This window comes from Brachionichthys hirsutus, chromosome 8 (genome assembly GCF_040956055.1).
Source record: "Brachionichthys hirsutus isolate HB-005 chromosome 8, CSIRO-AGI_Bhir_v1, whole genome shotgun sequence".
Classification (NCBI taxonomy): domain Eukaryota; kingdom Metazoa; phylum Chordata; class Actinopteri; order Lophiiformes; family Brachionichthyidae; genus Brachionichthys; species Brachionichthys hirsutus.
In genome coordinates this window covers 7,551,504-7,569,254 of record NC_090904.1, presented here as the reverse complement: position 1 = coordinate 7,569,254, position 17,751 = coordinate 7,551,504, and the positions used below count along the sequence as shown (strand labels likewise).

At 43.7% G+C, this 17,751-nt stretch overlaps 1 protein-coding gene across 1 annotated transcript in view; it reads right to left on the bottom strand.

Moving 5' to 3' along the window:
- Positions 1 to 815: 815 nt before the first annotated feature.
- The window catches only part of cacna1da (calcium channel, voltage-dependent, L type, alpha 1D subunit, a), a 38,404-nt gene continuing 21,468 nt past the window's right edge, over positions 816 to 17,751 (bottom strand). The window contains exons 23-49 of the mRNA XM_068742925.1: positions 17,625 to 17,712; positions 17,431 to 17,538; positions 17,292 to 17,344; positions 17,050 to 17,196; positions 16,718 to 16,919; positions 16,209 to 16,367; positions 15,699 to 15,809; positions 14,658 to 14,741; positions 13,765 to 13,776; positions 10,908 to 10,940; positions 9,844 to 9,972; positions 9,687 to 9,752; positions 9,517 to 9,608; positions 9,279 to 9,438; positions 9,068 to 9,195; positions 8,857 to 8,953; positions 8,641 to 8,743; positions 8,419 to 8,520; positions 6,173 to 6,306; positions 5,299 to 5,415; positions 4,495 to 4,877; positions 3,335 to 3,361; positions 2,655 to 2,783; positions 2,426 to 2,565; positions 1,913 to 2,019; positions 1,456 to 1,773; positions 816 to 1,194 (exon numbers count right to left, since the gene is read on the bottom strand). Of these exons, the coding sequence (XP_068599026.1) occupies positions 889 to 1,194; positions 1,456 to 1,773; positions 1,913 to 2,019; positions 2,426 to 2,565; positions 2,655 to 2,783; positions 3,335 to 3,361; positions 4,495 to 4,877; positions 5,299 to 5,415; positions 6,173 to 6,306; positions 8,419 to 8,520; positions 8,641 to 8,743; positions 8,857 to 8,953; positions 9,068 to 9,195; positions 9,279 to 9,438; positions 9,517 to 9,608; positions 9,687 to 9,752; positions 9,844 to 9,972; positions 10,908 to 10,940; positions 13,765 to 13,776; positions 14,658 to 14,741; positions 15,699 to 15,809; positions 16,209 to 16,367; positions 16,718 to 16,919; positions 17,050 to 17,196; positions 17,292 to 17,344; positions 17,431 to 17,538; positions 17,625 to 17,712 (3,535 nt within the window). The 3' untranslated portion in view covers positions 816 to 888. The remainder of the gene's footprint in view (positions 1,195 to 1,455; positions 1,774 to 1,912; positions 2,020 to 2,425; positions 2,566 to 2,654; positions 2,784 to 3,334; positions 3,362 to 4,494; positions 4,878 to 5,298; positions 5,416 to 6,172; positions 6,307 to 8,418; positions 8,521 to 8,640; positions 8,744 to 8,856; positions 8,954 to 9,067; positions 9,196 to 9,278; positions 9,439 to 9,516; positions 9,609 to 9,686; positions 9,753 to 9,843; positions 9,973 to 10,907; positions 10,941 to 13,764; positions 13,777 to 14,657; positions 14,742 to 15,698; positions 15,810 to 16,208; positions 16,368 to 16,717; positions 16,920 to 17,049; positions 17,197 to 17,291; positions 17,345 to 17,430; positions 17,539 to 17,624; positions 17,713 to 17,751) is intronic.

Genomic DNA, 17,751 nt, shown 5'->3' with positions numbered 1-17,751 from the left:
AGGCAAAACAAATGGTGCATATTAGCAAAAAATGAAGGCAAATGAATATCAGAACATTGCACCTTATAAAATAAGTCTGCTTTTATAACAGGAGTCTCAAGGGTCCATATTGCTGATCTTTTAAATGATACATAATTACAAAATATAGAATATCTCTTTACAAAGTTTCTTTTGTCATATAATACAATTTACAGCACGTCAACTATGAAATTTTAGCCAAGCTATTCTATCATTTTAAAATAACCCGCCTCCTAGTGCATTCATCACAAATGCTTTTGTCTCATCAGGAGTCCACATCCCAAGTTGAACGATGCTGTAAGTAGGACAGTTAGTTCCTGCATAATCTGACGCGGCTCTACTGGCGCCCTTCCCTTTTTGACTGAGCCGTAGTCACCAATAAACTCTCTGTTCCAACATCAGATCAAGTTAGAGCAAAGACGATGGTGGGAGATGTGCCCCTCTATGCTTGCATTGAAATCTTGCATGATATGCCACGCCTTGGTAAAGTGGCCGAGGCAATGACATCATAGATCTGATTGTCATCACCTTTAGAATCCTGCCAGAAAGAGCAGCTCCCGACCTTGCCAGCTGGTCCGTCTTCCATCGCCATCAATTCCCTCTCCTGTGATTGGCTGCAGGCTGTCACCTCCAGGTCAAGGCCCCTGACAGCAGGGTCCAAAGAGTCCCCAAATCAGGCTCAGTGCTGTGACCTTCTTTGCTGGCAGGTGAAGAACCATTAAATAAACGGGACTAAAGGGTCTCTTCCTATATGCCTTATCTCTTCTGCGTGAAGGCACTTCTTTTGGTTGCAGCCGACAGATTAATTTCTTTTATAAATTTCGCTGATTTTTTTTTAGTCTGACAAGCTTTTAACTTCTCCAGCGTCTGCTATAAAGTCGTGATGCAGATCATCTCGTCTGCCAGGTCCTCCTCATAGGGAGCTCTCGCTTCTGTGTCTGGCTCCTCGTCGCTGTAGCTGACTGCAGCGTCCTGCAGCTCGTAGTCTCTTGGAGTCAGAATGGGAAACACGTTCAGGCCGCTGTTGGCCGGGGCCATCCCTCCATTCAGCAGGTGACTGGCTGCACTCTCCATCTCATCTATGGTCATCTCACAAGCATCAGCTATTTCATGCTTTGTGGCAGCAACAAACTTGGGGTCCTTGGCATATCTCCCAAGTCCTTCTGATATCAAAACCTGTTCAACACAGTAAAAGCATGTTACAGTGGATCTTTGCAGTCTAAATTAAATCAGTCACATCGTTTTATAGCAAGAAGCTAAAACTGTTCTTGTGAAATTGCATGAATTAGTCTCGCGGCTGCTCTCCCTTACATCACATTTGTGTGACAAATATACATAAAAGTACATCGAGTGAAGTATTGATGCGCTAGTATTCTGGGCAGATAATCATAATTAAAAACATTAAGCTGTAAACAAAGCACAGCATATCAAGCTCACCGCTTCCACCAGACTGGTTGCGCTGCCTCTCTTCTGGTGGTACTGGTTGTGGTACTCAGGCGGTACCTTCAGGTGGACAGGTGAGAACGTTCTCTGGGGGTAGTCGGGGTCGTCTGTGTACCACGAACTCTTGCGTACTGATACTTGGCTGCTAGCAGCGCTCTCCCGGTGCAGGTGGTCCACGCGGATGAGTGGGGTGTAGTACGGTGACTGGTCTTTACTGGCTGGGGTGGCAGGGGGGGTGGCCCAGGAGCGAGTAGAACGGGTCGGGGAGAGGCGGTGGGCTCTGCTGGAGTCCAGGCCTGCTACAGCCATAACCTGACGGGTCAGGAGAGACGTTCAGGGTTCAGGCTTTAGCAACAGGAGAGACTTTGAGAAGTGATAAAGTTGATATCAAACAGCTTCGATTTGTGATGCCGTGACCAAACGGTGCACGTGAGACATGTGGCACAGTTACCTGGTGCTGCATGAGGTGCAGTGGCAGAGCGGTGCGCTGGTGCGGAAGCTCGTCTTGGCTACTTTGTCTGCGCAGACACTCAAAGTTGAAGGATGGCCTCCTGTTACCTGAACACGTCAGGACAGGACCAATCAGTGACTTCATGCGGGACACTTTAACAGCGTGCACCTACGAAACTGTGTGAGTGGGTGAATCCTGGTGGGCGTTCATATACTAGCATGAGTGCAGTGAGTGGCGTGACCCTTCAATGACAATGAAACGTCTTTTTTTCTAGACCATCACAAGCAAAATTTTCTAGAATCTTTATTAGCTTGATGAAGATTCTCCCCGCGTTTGATGTCTTTATTTAAGCTCTACTTGGAATAATAGCATGACGTTTCTGCTGTCACCGCTGTGAGATGTGGCCTCAGCGAGACATTTTAGAATTGTATTTAAAATAGATCCATATTTATTGACTGGAACTTTTCACATGTGACATTGCAGGCTGCAGGATACCGACGGGACATAAATTACCTTGAGGTGTGGCGGGAAGCAGCCGTCTCTTTGGAGACCTCCGGGAGTCGTGGTAGAGAGGCTGCTCGTCATCCTCATAGTATGAGTCTGGGTGATGGTAACCTTTAGGGGTCTCATACTCTGTGTCACTGTTCTGGTATCTGTCAACACACAGGGTCATGCAGGTCATTTATTCTAAGGAGGGTGCTGCAGCACAGACTAATAAATGGGCTGTGAGACGGAGCTATACCTGTCCCCTGACAGCATACTGTCTTCTTCATAAAACTCCTCCCCGCTGTAATACTCCCCAGAGAAACGATCTTCCTCAAACTCCTCCTCCCTTCGTATGGTGGGGTGCCGTCCATCCACTCCATGGGACCTGATGGGAGGTCAGGACACAGGGGTTAGCGTGTGGACGCTGCGGCCATCCAGAGGAATTGCTGGAATATGGCCATGCACCGCCATGCAGACGCAAGCCTCCGACGGGCAGCGATGCGACTGACAAGCCTCAGGAATATTCGACACAGAAAGCAAAGCAGGAAGCAAATTTTGATCCGAGGAGCATTTAATTCATTCAGACTGATAGCGTGTCATCAGGAATCGTGAGCGGATTAAGTTTAGCAAGCGATTAGTAGCGTGGTTTCTAAAAACATTCTCATATACTCCCTTGTTTCTGCACTTCTTCACAGCGAGCGCATCACTTTGGCGCATGCATTATGCAGGGCTGCGCTCAGTAATTTGCTGGCCACTGAGATCCACTGACAGAGCCGCATCAACACTGTCTGGCCAGCATATCACAAGTAACACTGACTTAGAAAGGATGCAACCATTCACGGATCCAAACACGTCAAAATTAATGAAAGAAAAAGTAAAGCCCTCCCTTTTGCCAGCAGATGCACTGCTTGATCCAAGCCTGGCAAAACCACATACCTAACGTAGGCCTCATAGTAGCGCCTTCTGTCCGAGAAAGCAGAGGGATGGTTGAGAGAAAGCATTTTGATTAGGAAGGAGAAGAGGACACAGAGAAAAGGGCGGAGACAATTGAACATATCTATTCTACAGTATATGAATCATATACGGCATTCTTTTATATATGTATGAGAGCGAGGGCGAGAAAGTGAGATGACGTCTCCACTTTCAATCTTCAAAATAAGAACAAAACTAGAAATGATTGCTCTCCTCTGAACGGCAGCAAGCTTGAAAAGCAGGAGAAATACTGGAGAGACTGAGTGAACAGAGATCAGGAGATCAAGAGATAAGTGTACCAGTGATCACTTGTTTGTTTGTGATCCATGAAGGTTTGACAGGTTTACAACATAGAATCTGTGAATCCAGAAGGTTCGATAAGAAACAAGGTCCGCAAGACGCCTTTCTACAATCTACACCAAGCATTAAAGATATAAACGGAATAACAGCAATTTATATATTATTTTTTCATTATCATCCAATCTAAGAGCGCTGCATCATAGAACAGTGGAACAAGAAATACATTTAATTTAATTTAAAACCCATAATTCCTATGTAGACACTTTGAATGTTTCCATTCTGGGATATTCTTTACATTTGAGCTCTTTTTGAATAAATGTTTTTTACTAATTCCTCAATTTTCTTTTTTTTTTTTTACATTTTCACAAATATTTTGTGGAGGCCTTGCTAAATTGGAAAAGGACTTGAATGTTATAGTCACTGCAGTGGGGTTCTAAAGCGGAAGATGATATCAGCCTCTCTCTCTCAAGAAGATCTAACGGACAGTGAAATTGAATCAGTCCACTTGATAATAGCAAAAAAGCAAGTCAATTACGAAAAATGTAATGTTTCTAAATAACATAAATGACTGAGAAAAGCTTTAATCTTAACTTTATTAAGAGATGTGCAACATTTGTACTGAAAAATAAAAGCCTCCATTTTCTGTCAGTTTCGTGTATTCATTTTTCCTTTTCTACACATGATTTTCTCTGCATTGTTCGGTCTTGTTCCTTGATATCAGTATTTCTGTAAGGGCTGCCGTAGATTCTAAAAATCTTGATGTGACTTCTAAATTAGACATGATGATGATGATGATGATGATGATGATGATGAGGTGCGGATACCTTTGACCCTGGGGTGTCCGTGACTTGTTGTAGCAGGAGCTGTGAAGACCTGGGTAGCCATTGGGAGGGGTGTGCTCGTAGTAACGCCGGTGTCCTCCATTGGGCAGAATGGACACGTTGGCATTGTTGAGATTGATGTTCGTGGATTTAGGCGACTTGCCGTAGGAGTTGTGGTGGCGGTGGTGATGGTGGTGGTGGTGACGGTGATGGCCGGGGTGGGACATTGCATTGACTCGAGACAGGCGTCCCACTGGCTGCTCCATATGGGCGTAGTGAGGCGGAGGCTGCACCTGTAGGGGCCGCTGCGTGGCGTTGGTCTGATGGACGTCAGATCGTCGTTGAACGCCGTTTATCAGATGGTTACTGAAGAGTCCGCCGTTGCGCTGTTGAAAGAACGCTCAGAGTAAAACCAACAGGGCCGCCGCGTCTCACAAAAGAGCAAAGACATGTGCTATTGATGTTAAGTCTGAGTGATGCTTTTCTTTTTTAGAACGTCTATGAGCAAAACGATATTCAGAAGCTGCTTAAATGGAACATGACATGAGCAGAAGGAATGTAGTTTCTAATTTGTTGGGAAAAAAATACATGAAGCCAAAATGAAACAAAAAAGCTACATACTATAGTAATTATAGGAAAGTCACATTTAATACACAGTTCGCTGATTAGTCTTTCATCAAGTATGTTTTCATTTATATAAAGCTATAATGTACTCTGTGTTTTCATGTATCAATAAGTAACTCTGAATTAAAATATTTAAATTATGCCACAAACATTTCTCTCGTCATGTAAAATGAAATCAGTTACCCTATAAATTTCCTCATCTTCCTCTGGCATAAAGTCTACGAGCTCATCGTCTTGCAGATCGCATGATATCGCTCGGCGAATTTCGGGCCCGATATCATGCAGAGTGCGAAGGCCAGCCTGTAACCATGACAACAGGAGGGCTAAATGCTTCAGGTGAGATCTTCAGTTTACAAACACAGCAGAAAATCTGACAGTCACAACCACCGCACGCACCGAGCGAATACAACCTGCACTGGAATACGCAACATCGGACATTTACACAACGAGAAAACACAGACACACAAACGTGTACTCCTGGATGCAACCTGCTGCAGTGTTAAATGTCTGGTGTAGGATCCAGCTTGGCATTGTCTTATATGAAGCACAAAGAACTGTGAAAAAGCACCCCCCCCCCCCCCCCCCTCACATTTGTAGGTGTGCTATATTAGCACATCATGCACAAAATGTTGTTTCCTATTAGACCAAGATTTATGGTGTATACGGTATCGTAGCCATATATCACACAGCATATCTTTTACCTTTGTATGTAATTTTACACATTGATGAGCGAATTGTGATGCACAGAACACAAATAGAAAGATGGATGAAGACTATGACACGTGCTTAACATCAACATGATGATGCAGACACACAAACAAACTAATTCAGACACTGCAAACATAGAAATCAGATTCATACTGTACACCGATATCATGAACGTCCTGCTGGATCAATAAACCATAACATTAGCACAAAAAATGATATCAAATCAAATCCACCAGGGACATAATTTAAAGACTTCACTCAACAACATTAAAAATGTGTATAAATCCATGTTTTCACACAGTGTTAAACAAACTCTCCAAATAACCCACACAAAGACGGTGAGACTCACCTGCAGAGCAATCGCTGTGTTGTTCTGGGAGGGGTGAGCACCCACCAGGCCTTCCTCTTTACGTTTCTTGAATTTCCTAAAGTAGTCCTGTATCAGAAAGGTGGCATAGAACTTCCCCACGGTTACCTCATCATCTGAGTGAACAGACCACACAAAGCTTCCTGTGTCAGCAGGTCTCTACACACATCACTCTGCTGGAGAGACAATTCCTCTCCTTCAACAACGCGTCCATCATCCCAGGAACGCAGACGGGCGAGGGCTCGCTTTAACCCCAGCAAATCAATAGGATCAATAATTCAGATTACATACATCCATCTTGATGGTGTATATACTCTACCTCATTGTGCATCACCTGAAATCCTTCACTGTGTTTCAAAAAGAATAGAAAATCAAGTACTTACTACAGTATCTTCATGCAGAATTAGAGTATAATGTATAAAAAAATACATTTTTTTTCAATAATATATTTTAAAATATATTATTATTGTTATGATTGTTATATATTTTTAAATGTATATCTTATTTGAACCAGGAGTTTATTTAATCTACTACTTCAGAACATGCAAGCAGACAGATCTATACTGTGCATCATACATGTTAGCGTGTTTGCTAAGATTCACCTGTTTGTGCTCATTATTGCCTTTTGCTTATGTTTTGTGCATTGGTCCAGAATATTGTACTTAAAATTTTGTTAGATTAGATTTTTTTTTCTCCCCTCTTTTTGAATTTGCACAAATTTGTGACAATCATTCTGAAGCAGGGGTCTGAATCACTTCGAACAAGCACGCTGGGGACAGAGATCGGACAGAGAGGTAACACTAGTTCCATGCCACCACCCTAAAACAGAACTGCTTCAGAATATTCTGAAGTGTCTCAGAGTTTTAGATACAGAGATATAAACGTATGAGAAGAGTTAGCTGTGGAAGCTGAAGCAGTGAGAGAAGGAGAGAGACAAAGAAAGAAGAAGAGTGGACACGACAGAGCATGCTCTTGCACAGTGGTCTATAAGGCCATGCAAGCCCAAAGCCCAGCTGACAATCAGTGGTCTCCATCAGCATCCTGGGCAGGAGGGAGGAATGTGGAGCAAACAGACATGGATAAGAAACACACTGCTGAGGAGGAAACCAGAAGATGAGCAGAGCAGAAACAGCATGATACAGTGTTGTGTGTGAGCGACTTAGCGTTAGAGACTTCATCTAAGGACACAGCGGAGCGGCGACAGACTCATCTGAAGCTTTCTGTCGTATGCAGACAGCAAAGTGGTGCATGTTTAATTCTGTGTCAAATGAGAACAGCTGAGGCTTTGTTCACATTACAAGCGCTTGGAGCAGATTCGAGTACCCTTTTGATTCACATTCAAAATTCTAAAGCGATACGAATCTTTCTCGAAAGTCGATGTATCTGGCCTTCGAAATGACAGGCATTGATACGTTTTTGCACAGCTCTCGCTGTGAGCTAGCTGGTGGCGGCTTAAGACAACAGCCCTCAATACATATGAACGTACAAAGAAAACGACAAGTATTCCAGGTATCTTTCATATTGTACGAATCAGACAGGTATCCAGTCTACGACTGTACTTCCGGCTTGTCCCATTAGGGGTCGCCACAGCAAATCAACTTTCTCCACTTCACCCTGTCCTTTGCATCGTCCACCAGCCACTCTCATGTCCTCCCTCACTACGTCCATCTATCTCCTCCTGGGTCGACCTCTAGCCCTGTTCCCTGGCAGTTCCATCCTCAGCGTCCTTCTACCGATATAGTCCCCGTCTCTCCTCTGGACATGTCCAAACCATCAAAGTCTGGTCTCTCTGACCTCGTCTCCAAAACGTCTGACCTTCACTGTCCCTCTTATTGTCTCATTTATAATCATATCCAACCTGGTCACTCCCAAGGAGAACCTCAGCATCTTCATCTCTGCCACTTCTAGCTCCGCCTTCTGTCTTTTCCTCAGAGCCACTTTCTCTAAGCCGTCCATCATGGCTGTCCTCACCACTGTCTTGTAGACCTTTCCCTTCATCCTCTCTGACACTCTCCTATCACAGAGCACACCTGATACTTTCCTCCACCCGTTCCAGCCTGCCTGCATACGATTCTTCACCTCCTTTCCAGCAAAAATCTTTGGCCCTGATTTTGAATAACACAAAGGTGAAAAACACGAATACAGTGTCTTCAGCCTGGTAATGTGATTTTAGCCTTCTAAATAAGGTACAGAGATTTCATGGACAAACACAGGCCGGTTCCACTAACCACCAGCAGGAGGAACCACTTGATCCAGGAGCTTCATGCTGGTTCTCTTCCAGATTTTCTTGATGACAGCTCGCAGCTCTTCGTTGGCCTGCTCTAGATTACCTGCACCACGGGAAAACAAATATCCCTGAAAAACCAGCACTTACAATTCACAGCCAATTTTAAATCCATGCAAACACCAAACTGAATGCTCAATGGATGCATCAGCGGTTCTATTCATACCTTCTGTTTTGATCTTCAGGGCGGTACGCACCAGTGCAAACAAAGTGGCATTAAACATGACCGTGCCATCGCTGTTCAGGGGCATGTTCATGGCTACCAGCCTCTGTGAAATAAAAGCAGACAGAGGTGTAAATATGTTAGAAAATATTAGTTATATGAATAGCCTTTATGCATGTATTTCATAGCAGGACAATAAAGGAAGGATGGAGAAGAGACCTTGCAAGCAACTCTGTGAGGACACAGCTTGCCGAAGCCAAGAGGAGGCTGGATTCGACGAAGGAGTGTCACAACATCCAGATGTTTAATTCTGCCCCTGTATGAGAAAATTAAAAGCAGGTGGAAGACATTAACTGTCAACAGGCTTTCTAAAAGACGACCACAGAAAACAATGTGAAATACTTTCAGATATTTCAAGTAAAGCACATACTTGGCCTCTGGGTCGTACTCTGACCAGATTCTCTTGAATTCGTCCAGGTGGTGCGGACCAAGAATGGACCAATCGCGTGTGAGATAGTCAAAGTTGTCCATGATGACGGCCACAAACAAGTTGATAATCTAGAGAGGCGTAAAAACAAATCTGTTGACTGCAGTATTGATTATTTGCAGAAGCACAAACGCGGTGTAATTTCTGTGTGTACCAAGAAGGCACAGAGCATGTAGAAGGTGATGAAGTAAACTACTGCAAATCCACTGCCACACGTCATTTCCTCCCCGGGGCTGTAATCGGACTCTGGATCGCACAGCTTCCCCGGCATACAGGCCAACATGATTTCCTGCCATGCCTCTCCAGTGGCACATCTGGGAAAAGGTAAAGCATGACAAGACACAAATTCATCACCCTTTTAAGAAATGAAAAACACAAGGCCTACTACACACCTGAAGAGAAGGAGCACAGCCTGAGGGAAGGTCTGGAAGTTGTTGTTTCTGTTGATGTGTGTGCCGTCCACCATGGCAACCTTTCCGAACACCTGCAGCGCAAACATTGTCAATTTAACTTCAGCTTATGAGAGACACAGCTACATTTTAGTCCATGTTAAGTAACAAACCTGCATGCCGATGACGGCATAGATGAAGAACAACATGGCTATCAGAAGTGCAACATATGGCAGAGCCTTCGGGTAAAAGAGAGGAAAGACAGCAAATTAATATACGAGAGACTTTATTCCCTTCAGCCACTGATAAGTAAACTGCACCACGCCTCACCTGGAAGGATTTGATGAAAGTCCAAAGCAGGGTGCGAATGCCCTCCCCTCTGCTGAGGAGCTTTACAAGCCTCATGACTCGGAATAGACGGAAGAAGGTGATGGAGATGCGAGCGCTGTCCTCCGTGTTCTGAGGAGAAATGGCCCAGAGTAAGGAAACAGGAGGGCAACAGGGTATGAAGTTGAACACAGAGCATTTGGCTGCGCTTTGCATGAAGATGAGACCCTGTAACCAGATACATATGAGCTGAGAAGAAAGCAATGCTTCGTTCCATCAATGAAAATGGCATGATTGCAGAATTTAATTTGAGCACAGATTACGTTTTGGCGTCGACACGACAACCTATTAGAATGTTCAACAGCGGTTTTCGTTCCGAATTTCAAGGACTATAGATTTAACTCAATCTGGTCAAATTACGATGAAGCAGCGTTACTAAAGCAGTGCAGCTGCAGCTCTTATGTTTCTCTTGGTCTGTATCCAAAGCACCGTCAGGAGCACTGTCACTGTATAGACCTACAGGGGAGGAAGCACGGAGGCAAGCATGCTAGAGTAAAACCTTGCCATATTTGACAGGAGAAATCTGCACAAGCATGGCACCCTCACTCCAGAGTCACTACATGCTGAGTCACAGTGGGGTCAACCCGAGCAGGTCGGCCAGGAGGTTCACAGGTCAGAGGCGGGTGACCCGATGCCAGGGGTCATCCATGGGTCACCACACCACGCAGGAATGGTGGCAGAGGCCATGTATCAGGGGCAAAAAAAAAACCTTAAACCACTCCCACCCAACAGGACACGTTTGAGTGACGCACTCTCCTCAGAAAAAAAACTCCAAACATTTAGGAAAATAAAAAGCAACTAATTTAGATGCAAATGAATAAAAACCATGGAGGAAAAAATGCAGAGAACAGAAACCTTACCATGAAAAATAAATATATGTCATAAGAAATTAACAGTACATCAAAAGAAGTGTTGAAAAGATAAAAACTTAAGAAAGAGTCGAAACATGGCATAGCCCTGAAGAGGCTCGGGGGTGGGGGTGGGGGGGGGGGGGTGAAGCATCTTACCCCCATCTCATCCAACTGAGGAGTCTCCGTCGGCTTTAAAATCAAACACCAGCATTAATGACTCGCACAGAGGCCGCAGATCTCACACAAACATTGGGCAAAACACGGAGACATTACATTTGAGTCGAGACGCAGACAGAACAGAGACACTAGTCGTCTCACTGACAGGACAAACCCTCGTATTGTGTCACCACGACAAAGACAGACAACGGCCTCACTGCCTACCACACACCGAACCTCAGGACAGACACACAACATCAGCGAGACATTTTACAGGTTCACAGATCAACGCTCTACGAGGGACTTTACAGTTGCATGTCAGACTGACGAACAACATGAAAGGTGCATGTAAGACTGGTACACAACTTTATCACGCCCCCCCCCCCCCCCCCCCCAGCTCAATGTTCATTACTCTGGCTGAGATGCCTCCGCTAAGCTTCACGTGATGCTAATGAGCTGTTAACTGAGTGACGTAATTGGCGTTTCTTGCAGTCTGAACTCATGGCAAATAGTGTTCCAGATCAGCATCAAACAGAGAGCACCGTTCAAACGCCTGCAGAACGTCTAAAGCAGCTGTTCTCGTCTAGACTGGGATGATTTCACGTGAACCAAGAGATCAAAACATTTTGTGTCTGAAATGTAAATGTCTGAGCAAAATGAAAAAAGAATCTCATAGTCTCTTAAAGGATTACACAGCCATGCCGATATCTGTAAGGATGTCAGTAGGATTAAATGATATCAGCGGTATCCAGTGACCATTTGTGCACAGAAATATAACCGTGCAAAATGATAGACATGAGTCACAGTGGTGGTGGTCAGACAGAACCTGTATAGTGACACTTTAATTTTGGCAAAACAGTGAGATTTACTCTCGTCAGAAAGCTCAGCAATGGAAAACAAAGAGATACTCCAGACAGACTTGGCGTCATTAAAGCCCATCAGCACAATACTTCCTAGAACTGTGTGCATGAAGGTGCAGAAATGCTCAAATGCAGAATTAGGTTGAGGAGGTTCTTTCGGTAATCCTGTTCCCCAGCGATGATGCAGCATGCGTTCAGCATTGCCACACTGTTTGGGAAGCACTGCACACACGCGAGATGCTCTGATGACGAGGAGCCAGTAGTGGCCTCATACAGCAATGCAGACACTCATGCATGTCAGTCGTGCCCTGCAACATAACTGCCATAGCAGGGCACTCTCACAGTCCAGTGCAAAATGAAATGACAGGAAAGGAGTGAGAGAGAGAGAGAGAGACAGACAGGGAGGGAGGGAGGGAACCAGAGCTAGAGACCTGCACTAGGATAAAATAAAATAAAGCCAGATAGATTTAGTCGTACTGAAAGAGAGGGAAGAGGGAAGGTCGAGAGGGGGGAGAGTAAAGATTTACTGTTGGAGGGTTCATGCATCTGACTGGAGTCTACACACCTGCACTACACATGAGGTCCATTCTGAGCTTTAAGAGCTCACTACAGGAAGACAGAACAGAGCACAGAGACACAAACACAAGATCATCAAAGAACCTCGGACTCAGCTGCAAACCATCAGGAAACTGTACAAAAGCAAGGACCAATTAAACCCTGATCCTCTGATGGGTTCTTACCTGATAAGCGTGTGGCGAGAGGTGTTTAGACTTTGACTTTGAGGCCTATAATGTAAATCTTGGTTGAGTGGTAATCTGCTTTCTATCTCGGTAACTCCTTGATTTATGCTTTAAAAAATGCTGATGCATTAAGTTAACTCTACAACTTGAAGAAAGGAGATGGCAGCTCTTTCTTTAGTATCTCATCACGCCTCTCATACGTTAAAGGGCAGATTTTCAGTTGTGCAGATTCTGTCTTGAAATTTTTCTTAACATTGTGCAAGATGTTCTCTTCCCAGCTCTGAGCTCCAGGGCCATTCTGTCTGGAGGTAATGAATGCAAGGTATGGCAAGAGAGAAAGGGTTCAAAATCCACACATCTCCACGGAAAAAGACTGACCGGAGGGGAATGGAGCGGGTGGCCGAGCGCCATCTGTGCAAGGCAGAAAGGACGTTAGGGAATGAGGTAAATGTCTGATGATTCCCATCATGCATTAGGAAACACTCGTGCAGCTCATGCGTGGGATATCAAGCAGTAACAAAATGCCGATCAGCTATCACAAATGATGAAGTTTTACTATGGGATCTAGTTTTGATGACACAAACAGCAACAGCCACATGCGGCAAACCACAAACAAATGTACATGATTAAAGTTGCCCCACAAGAGCCACTGCGGACACCTAAAAGAACAAACTGTGCACATATAAACACACATGCATGACAATAATAACAACCACCACATGTTTGAAACAAAGTTAGGGCATGTCAAGGTTCTATGCTCATGCAGACACATGTTTTGGAACAGAAATCTTGAGATTATAACTCCAGAAAAACAGCACTGCAGCTCAGACCACTCAGCAGGGGGGTGAGGGGCGGCTTGAGAAGGCACTCTTGAACCGAAACTTGAACAAGCGCCACAATTGTCATCATCATATCCTTCACTGGAAACTTGAAACTTTATTCCTGGGTCCTGGTGTGTGTCATTACATATAAACCTTTACCATCTTTTAACCAGTGAAATGATGTGGATCACATGTATGTCATTTTTGAGGAGTTTTTTTTAAGGCATTAACAGGACAGTATTCTTTTTTTACTTGGTTATTGGTAAGATATATTATTCTATTTGGAACATTGGCATGATTTTTACTGACTTTAATAAAAGTTGTTTTTGCTTGGGTCAATAAAACGTTGGATCCACTGCAAAGGGGTACCGAAGATAAAGTTGCAATTCACAACATGTTACACACAGAAAAATGTTTTGTTCATTGCCATACTTGCCTCTACAAGTTTCTATGGAAACAAAATAAACAAGAGTAAAAATTAGAGGCGCACATAGTAACTCATCCATTTCTGAACCAATTGTGGGCCTGAGTTCACAGACATGTGACAGACTCCTCTTTTTGACACCGCCAAAGTTTAACAAGCAGCAAGTTCAGCACAAACGCAAGAGAGAGCTGCATCATAGAAGATATTTAACAGAAGCAAATTCCTGCAAGCCAATCAGTTTGATTAATTAAGTGCATAAAGAACTGTAATAATAACAGGACATGACTGAAGGTCAAACTGAAGCTTTACACGATAAGGCAATGGCACTTCTGAATGTCTTTCAACAAAAGACAATAGAGGGTTTTGGGATTCTTTGTATCGCCATGACTCTGGAAGCTCTCGCTGGAGCTTAAGAGGAAACCTTTTAGAGTAAGCTTGTGCCTACAATACTTCAACTGGATTTTACTACAAAGAAGTTACAAATTTCAAAACTTTCCATACCTTCGACTTGCCAGAAACAAACGTCTTCTGCTAAAGGAGTTGTGGTGATATATCATGGTAGGGGGAAAATAAAGACTTTAAAAAAAAATCTAATCAGTTAAGCCTTAAGTCAGTGAAAGTTTGTTCCCAATTTGAATACAGACCTCAACATGTTCCCATCTACGAGAACAGGACAAACACATAGCCCAAAAACTTAATGTAAAATGTAAAAAAAAAAGTTAAAAATCACTCCTATCCTCTCTAGTCCTGCCAAGAAGGACAAACACCATCTTCTTTCATTTATAGGGTTCAGGATGGATGGGAACCGCTGACTATCAAATCGGATCGCATAATTCTTGTATTGCTCTTTAGCTTTCCTGTAAAGCTTCAGTTTAAATTGGGAGGCAGAAAAATGTGGTACTTACATTAACTTCAGTGATAGCGATATCAACGACGCTACCAACAACAATTAAGGCATCAAATGTGTTCCAAGCATCAGCGAAATAGTGCTGTTTAATGCATGGCATTGACAAAGAATGTCATGAAAGAGAGAGAGGGATGCAAGGGAAATGGGGAAAAAAAACAAATGATCAAGGAAGGGAGAAAGATGAAGAGGAATGAAGTGGCATGATGAAGGGGAGGACAAAAAGAGAGAGAAAAAGAGAGATAAAAGCATTAAGAGCGATCAGACAGGTTAGATAGAAATGTCAGTCCTCCATGCAAACCTGCAGCGTGAGCCCAGGAGGGCCGAACAGACAGAGGTCAGGGAGCAGCGGGATTCACTTACATCAATCTCACTGAGAACAATGTCTACTATGCTGCCAATCACAACCAGGGCGTCGAACACATTCCAGGCATCCCCAAAATAGCCCTGAGTAAATTGGATCGAGTGGCGGGCAAGTTGGATGTGAGATCAGCACAAACAAGAACATTTTTATTTTTACAATGAAATGAACATAGATATAATACTGGCAAATTAAAATACACAGGAATCCCCCCCAGTACTTCATGTGAAGTACAGCACTGGAATTCACTGCGTTATGCAGGTGTTATGCTGATATTACTGCACATGTAAAAAATACTGGTGCCAAGAAGAAAACAAGTCAGAGTCAGCACTGCACTCCACACCGTTTCTTACTAGCATCCTGTCCTTCTTCTCAACACAGAACTGTTGGGCAGACAGCAAAGACGAGGGGGTGTGAAAGACAACACTGACTGAACCCTCTGATCTGTTTATAGGCATTTAAACACTTTACTCTTCATCATAAAGTTAAATTAGAGCGTTGACATCACTCTAATGTCAGTGCGCTCGATGTGAAGCTACAGCTGCAGGAGACAGAAGCTTTATTTCAACAGGTTGATTGATTTTATATTTTCATTTATTAAATATTTTGAAACTAAGACATCTTCTCTGAGACAAGTTGCTATTTGGGTTCTGGCCGTTGAGAGTTTCCTTGCAGACTCACCCTGGGTTTGAAAGCAATGAGTTTGAGAACCATTTCCACAGTGAAGACCGCAGTGAAGACCATGTTAAGAATGTCCATGACATAGTTAAAGAGCGTCGACTGGCCGTAGTGCTGCAGAGAGGGAGGAAGAGTGTGGAGCATTGCTGTTTCAAGACTCAGACTTTAGTCAGAAAATACAAAATAAATCTGCACGATAAGTCTGCAGGAGAACATGAATTAAAAATGAACAGCAGCAGTGAGAAGACTTTGAACGTGCAGTCTGAGCAAACACTGATGATGAATGATTCAGGCCTATTAAGATGGTAGCCCATGAGGGACATTCTGATTGGCCGGCATATATAAATGTAATATATAAGAGAAAATATGCAAGCTGTATACATAGTTTATGTTCACGCACACACATATGGTTATGTATATATTGGTATTCTTAAAACATTTATTTGTATTTGTATTCATCAGGAGGAGATGCTGTAAGTCTCGTAGGTCGCGTGCTTGTGTGTGACCTCCTACCTGTACAGCCAGGCAGAGTGTGTTGAGCATGATGAGCACAAACATGATGTACTCGAACCCAGTCGAGTTCACCACATACCAGAACTTGTACTGGTACGGGTTCTTAGGGATGTACCTCCTCAGCGGGCGGGCCTTCAGCGCGTACTCCACACACTGACGCTGCACAAGACGTACAAAACCACACGTTGCAATTAAACCCAAAGTATTATTCATTGCTTATGCTAATTATATAAACTAGAAAGGCACTCAGAGAGCACAGACCTCCGCCAATCAGCTCAATCTCCTCCTAATTAGATTTGCACCACATATTGATCTGGATTGTCTTGCTAACAGACAAACCAGCAAACCAACGCCAGCGATTACAGAAACCCCCGCTTCGGTGGAGCTAACTATTTAGCATCTTTAATCTAAAACATTTAAGCTTTCAATTTTCATACCGTCTTTTATCACTATTAAGTTAAATAGAAACGTCCACACAATATTTTGTAAAATCTTTTGCTAAATCTGACCTGGTTTTTGTCCAGTTCACAGTTTTTGTACTCTTTTTCTCCTTGTTCCTGAAATGTGACGATCACGAAACCTACAAAGATGTTCATCATGAAGAAAGCGATGATGATGATGTAGATGATGAAGAAGATGGAAATCTCCACCCGGTAGTTATAAATCGGGCCGATGTTCTCCCTGTTGGAGTCGATGGCCTTGTAGAGTAAACTGAAAAGGGAAGGAAAGCGGCCATCATGAACTCCAAGCTCTCTAAATGCAGATATCATGTCTGCATTTAAAATGAGATCTTCATCACTTTCAAAGCTTGAACAGGGTAATCAAAAAGTTAAAATCTTACGCAGGCCAGCCTTCAAAGGTGGACACGGTGAACAGAGCCATCATCGCCATGAGGACGTTGTCAAAGTTGAAGTCGCTGTTATGCCACAGTCTTCTGTGGATGGTTGGCTGATTCACGTCTCCATCTTTATACAGGATGTAGGTGCCCCTTTGAGAAAACAACGTGTTGCATTGAGATCGAGGCTCTTACAAAGATGAGAACACGTGGTGAGCGTTGAAGGAACAAGAAAAAATGAAGCTAACTTGCAGACTTCTGAGCTGGACTTTGCTTCATCGGTGCAGCGATAAAACTTTCCCTGTGAAAACACCGACTGTCGTTAACTCGTTTTGACAAACTACAACACAACTCTGATTTCTTTTTTATAACCTCAGCGCAGCCGACCTTAAAAAGCTGCACCCCAATACAGGCGAACATGAACTGGAGCAGAGTGGTGACGATCATGATGTTACCGATAGTTCGGATAGCCACAAACACACACTGTACCACGTGCTGTAAGATAAGAGACAGACAAATGTTGACGCATGGTGGCGTTCATACTGAACCACAAAGAGGATGGTTGTCACATCACATCTCGCCTTCAAGCCTTTGGCTCGGTTAATGGCCCTCAAGGGTCGAAGAACACGGAGGACCCGGAGAATCTTCACCACTGAGATGGCAGAGGACCTGAAAATGATTAACAAAGGTGCTATTATTATTATTATT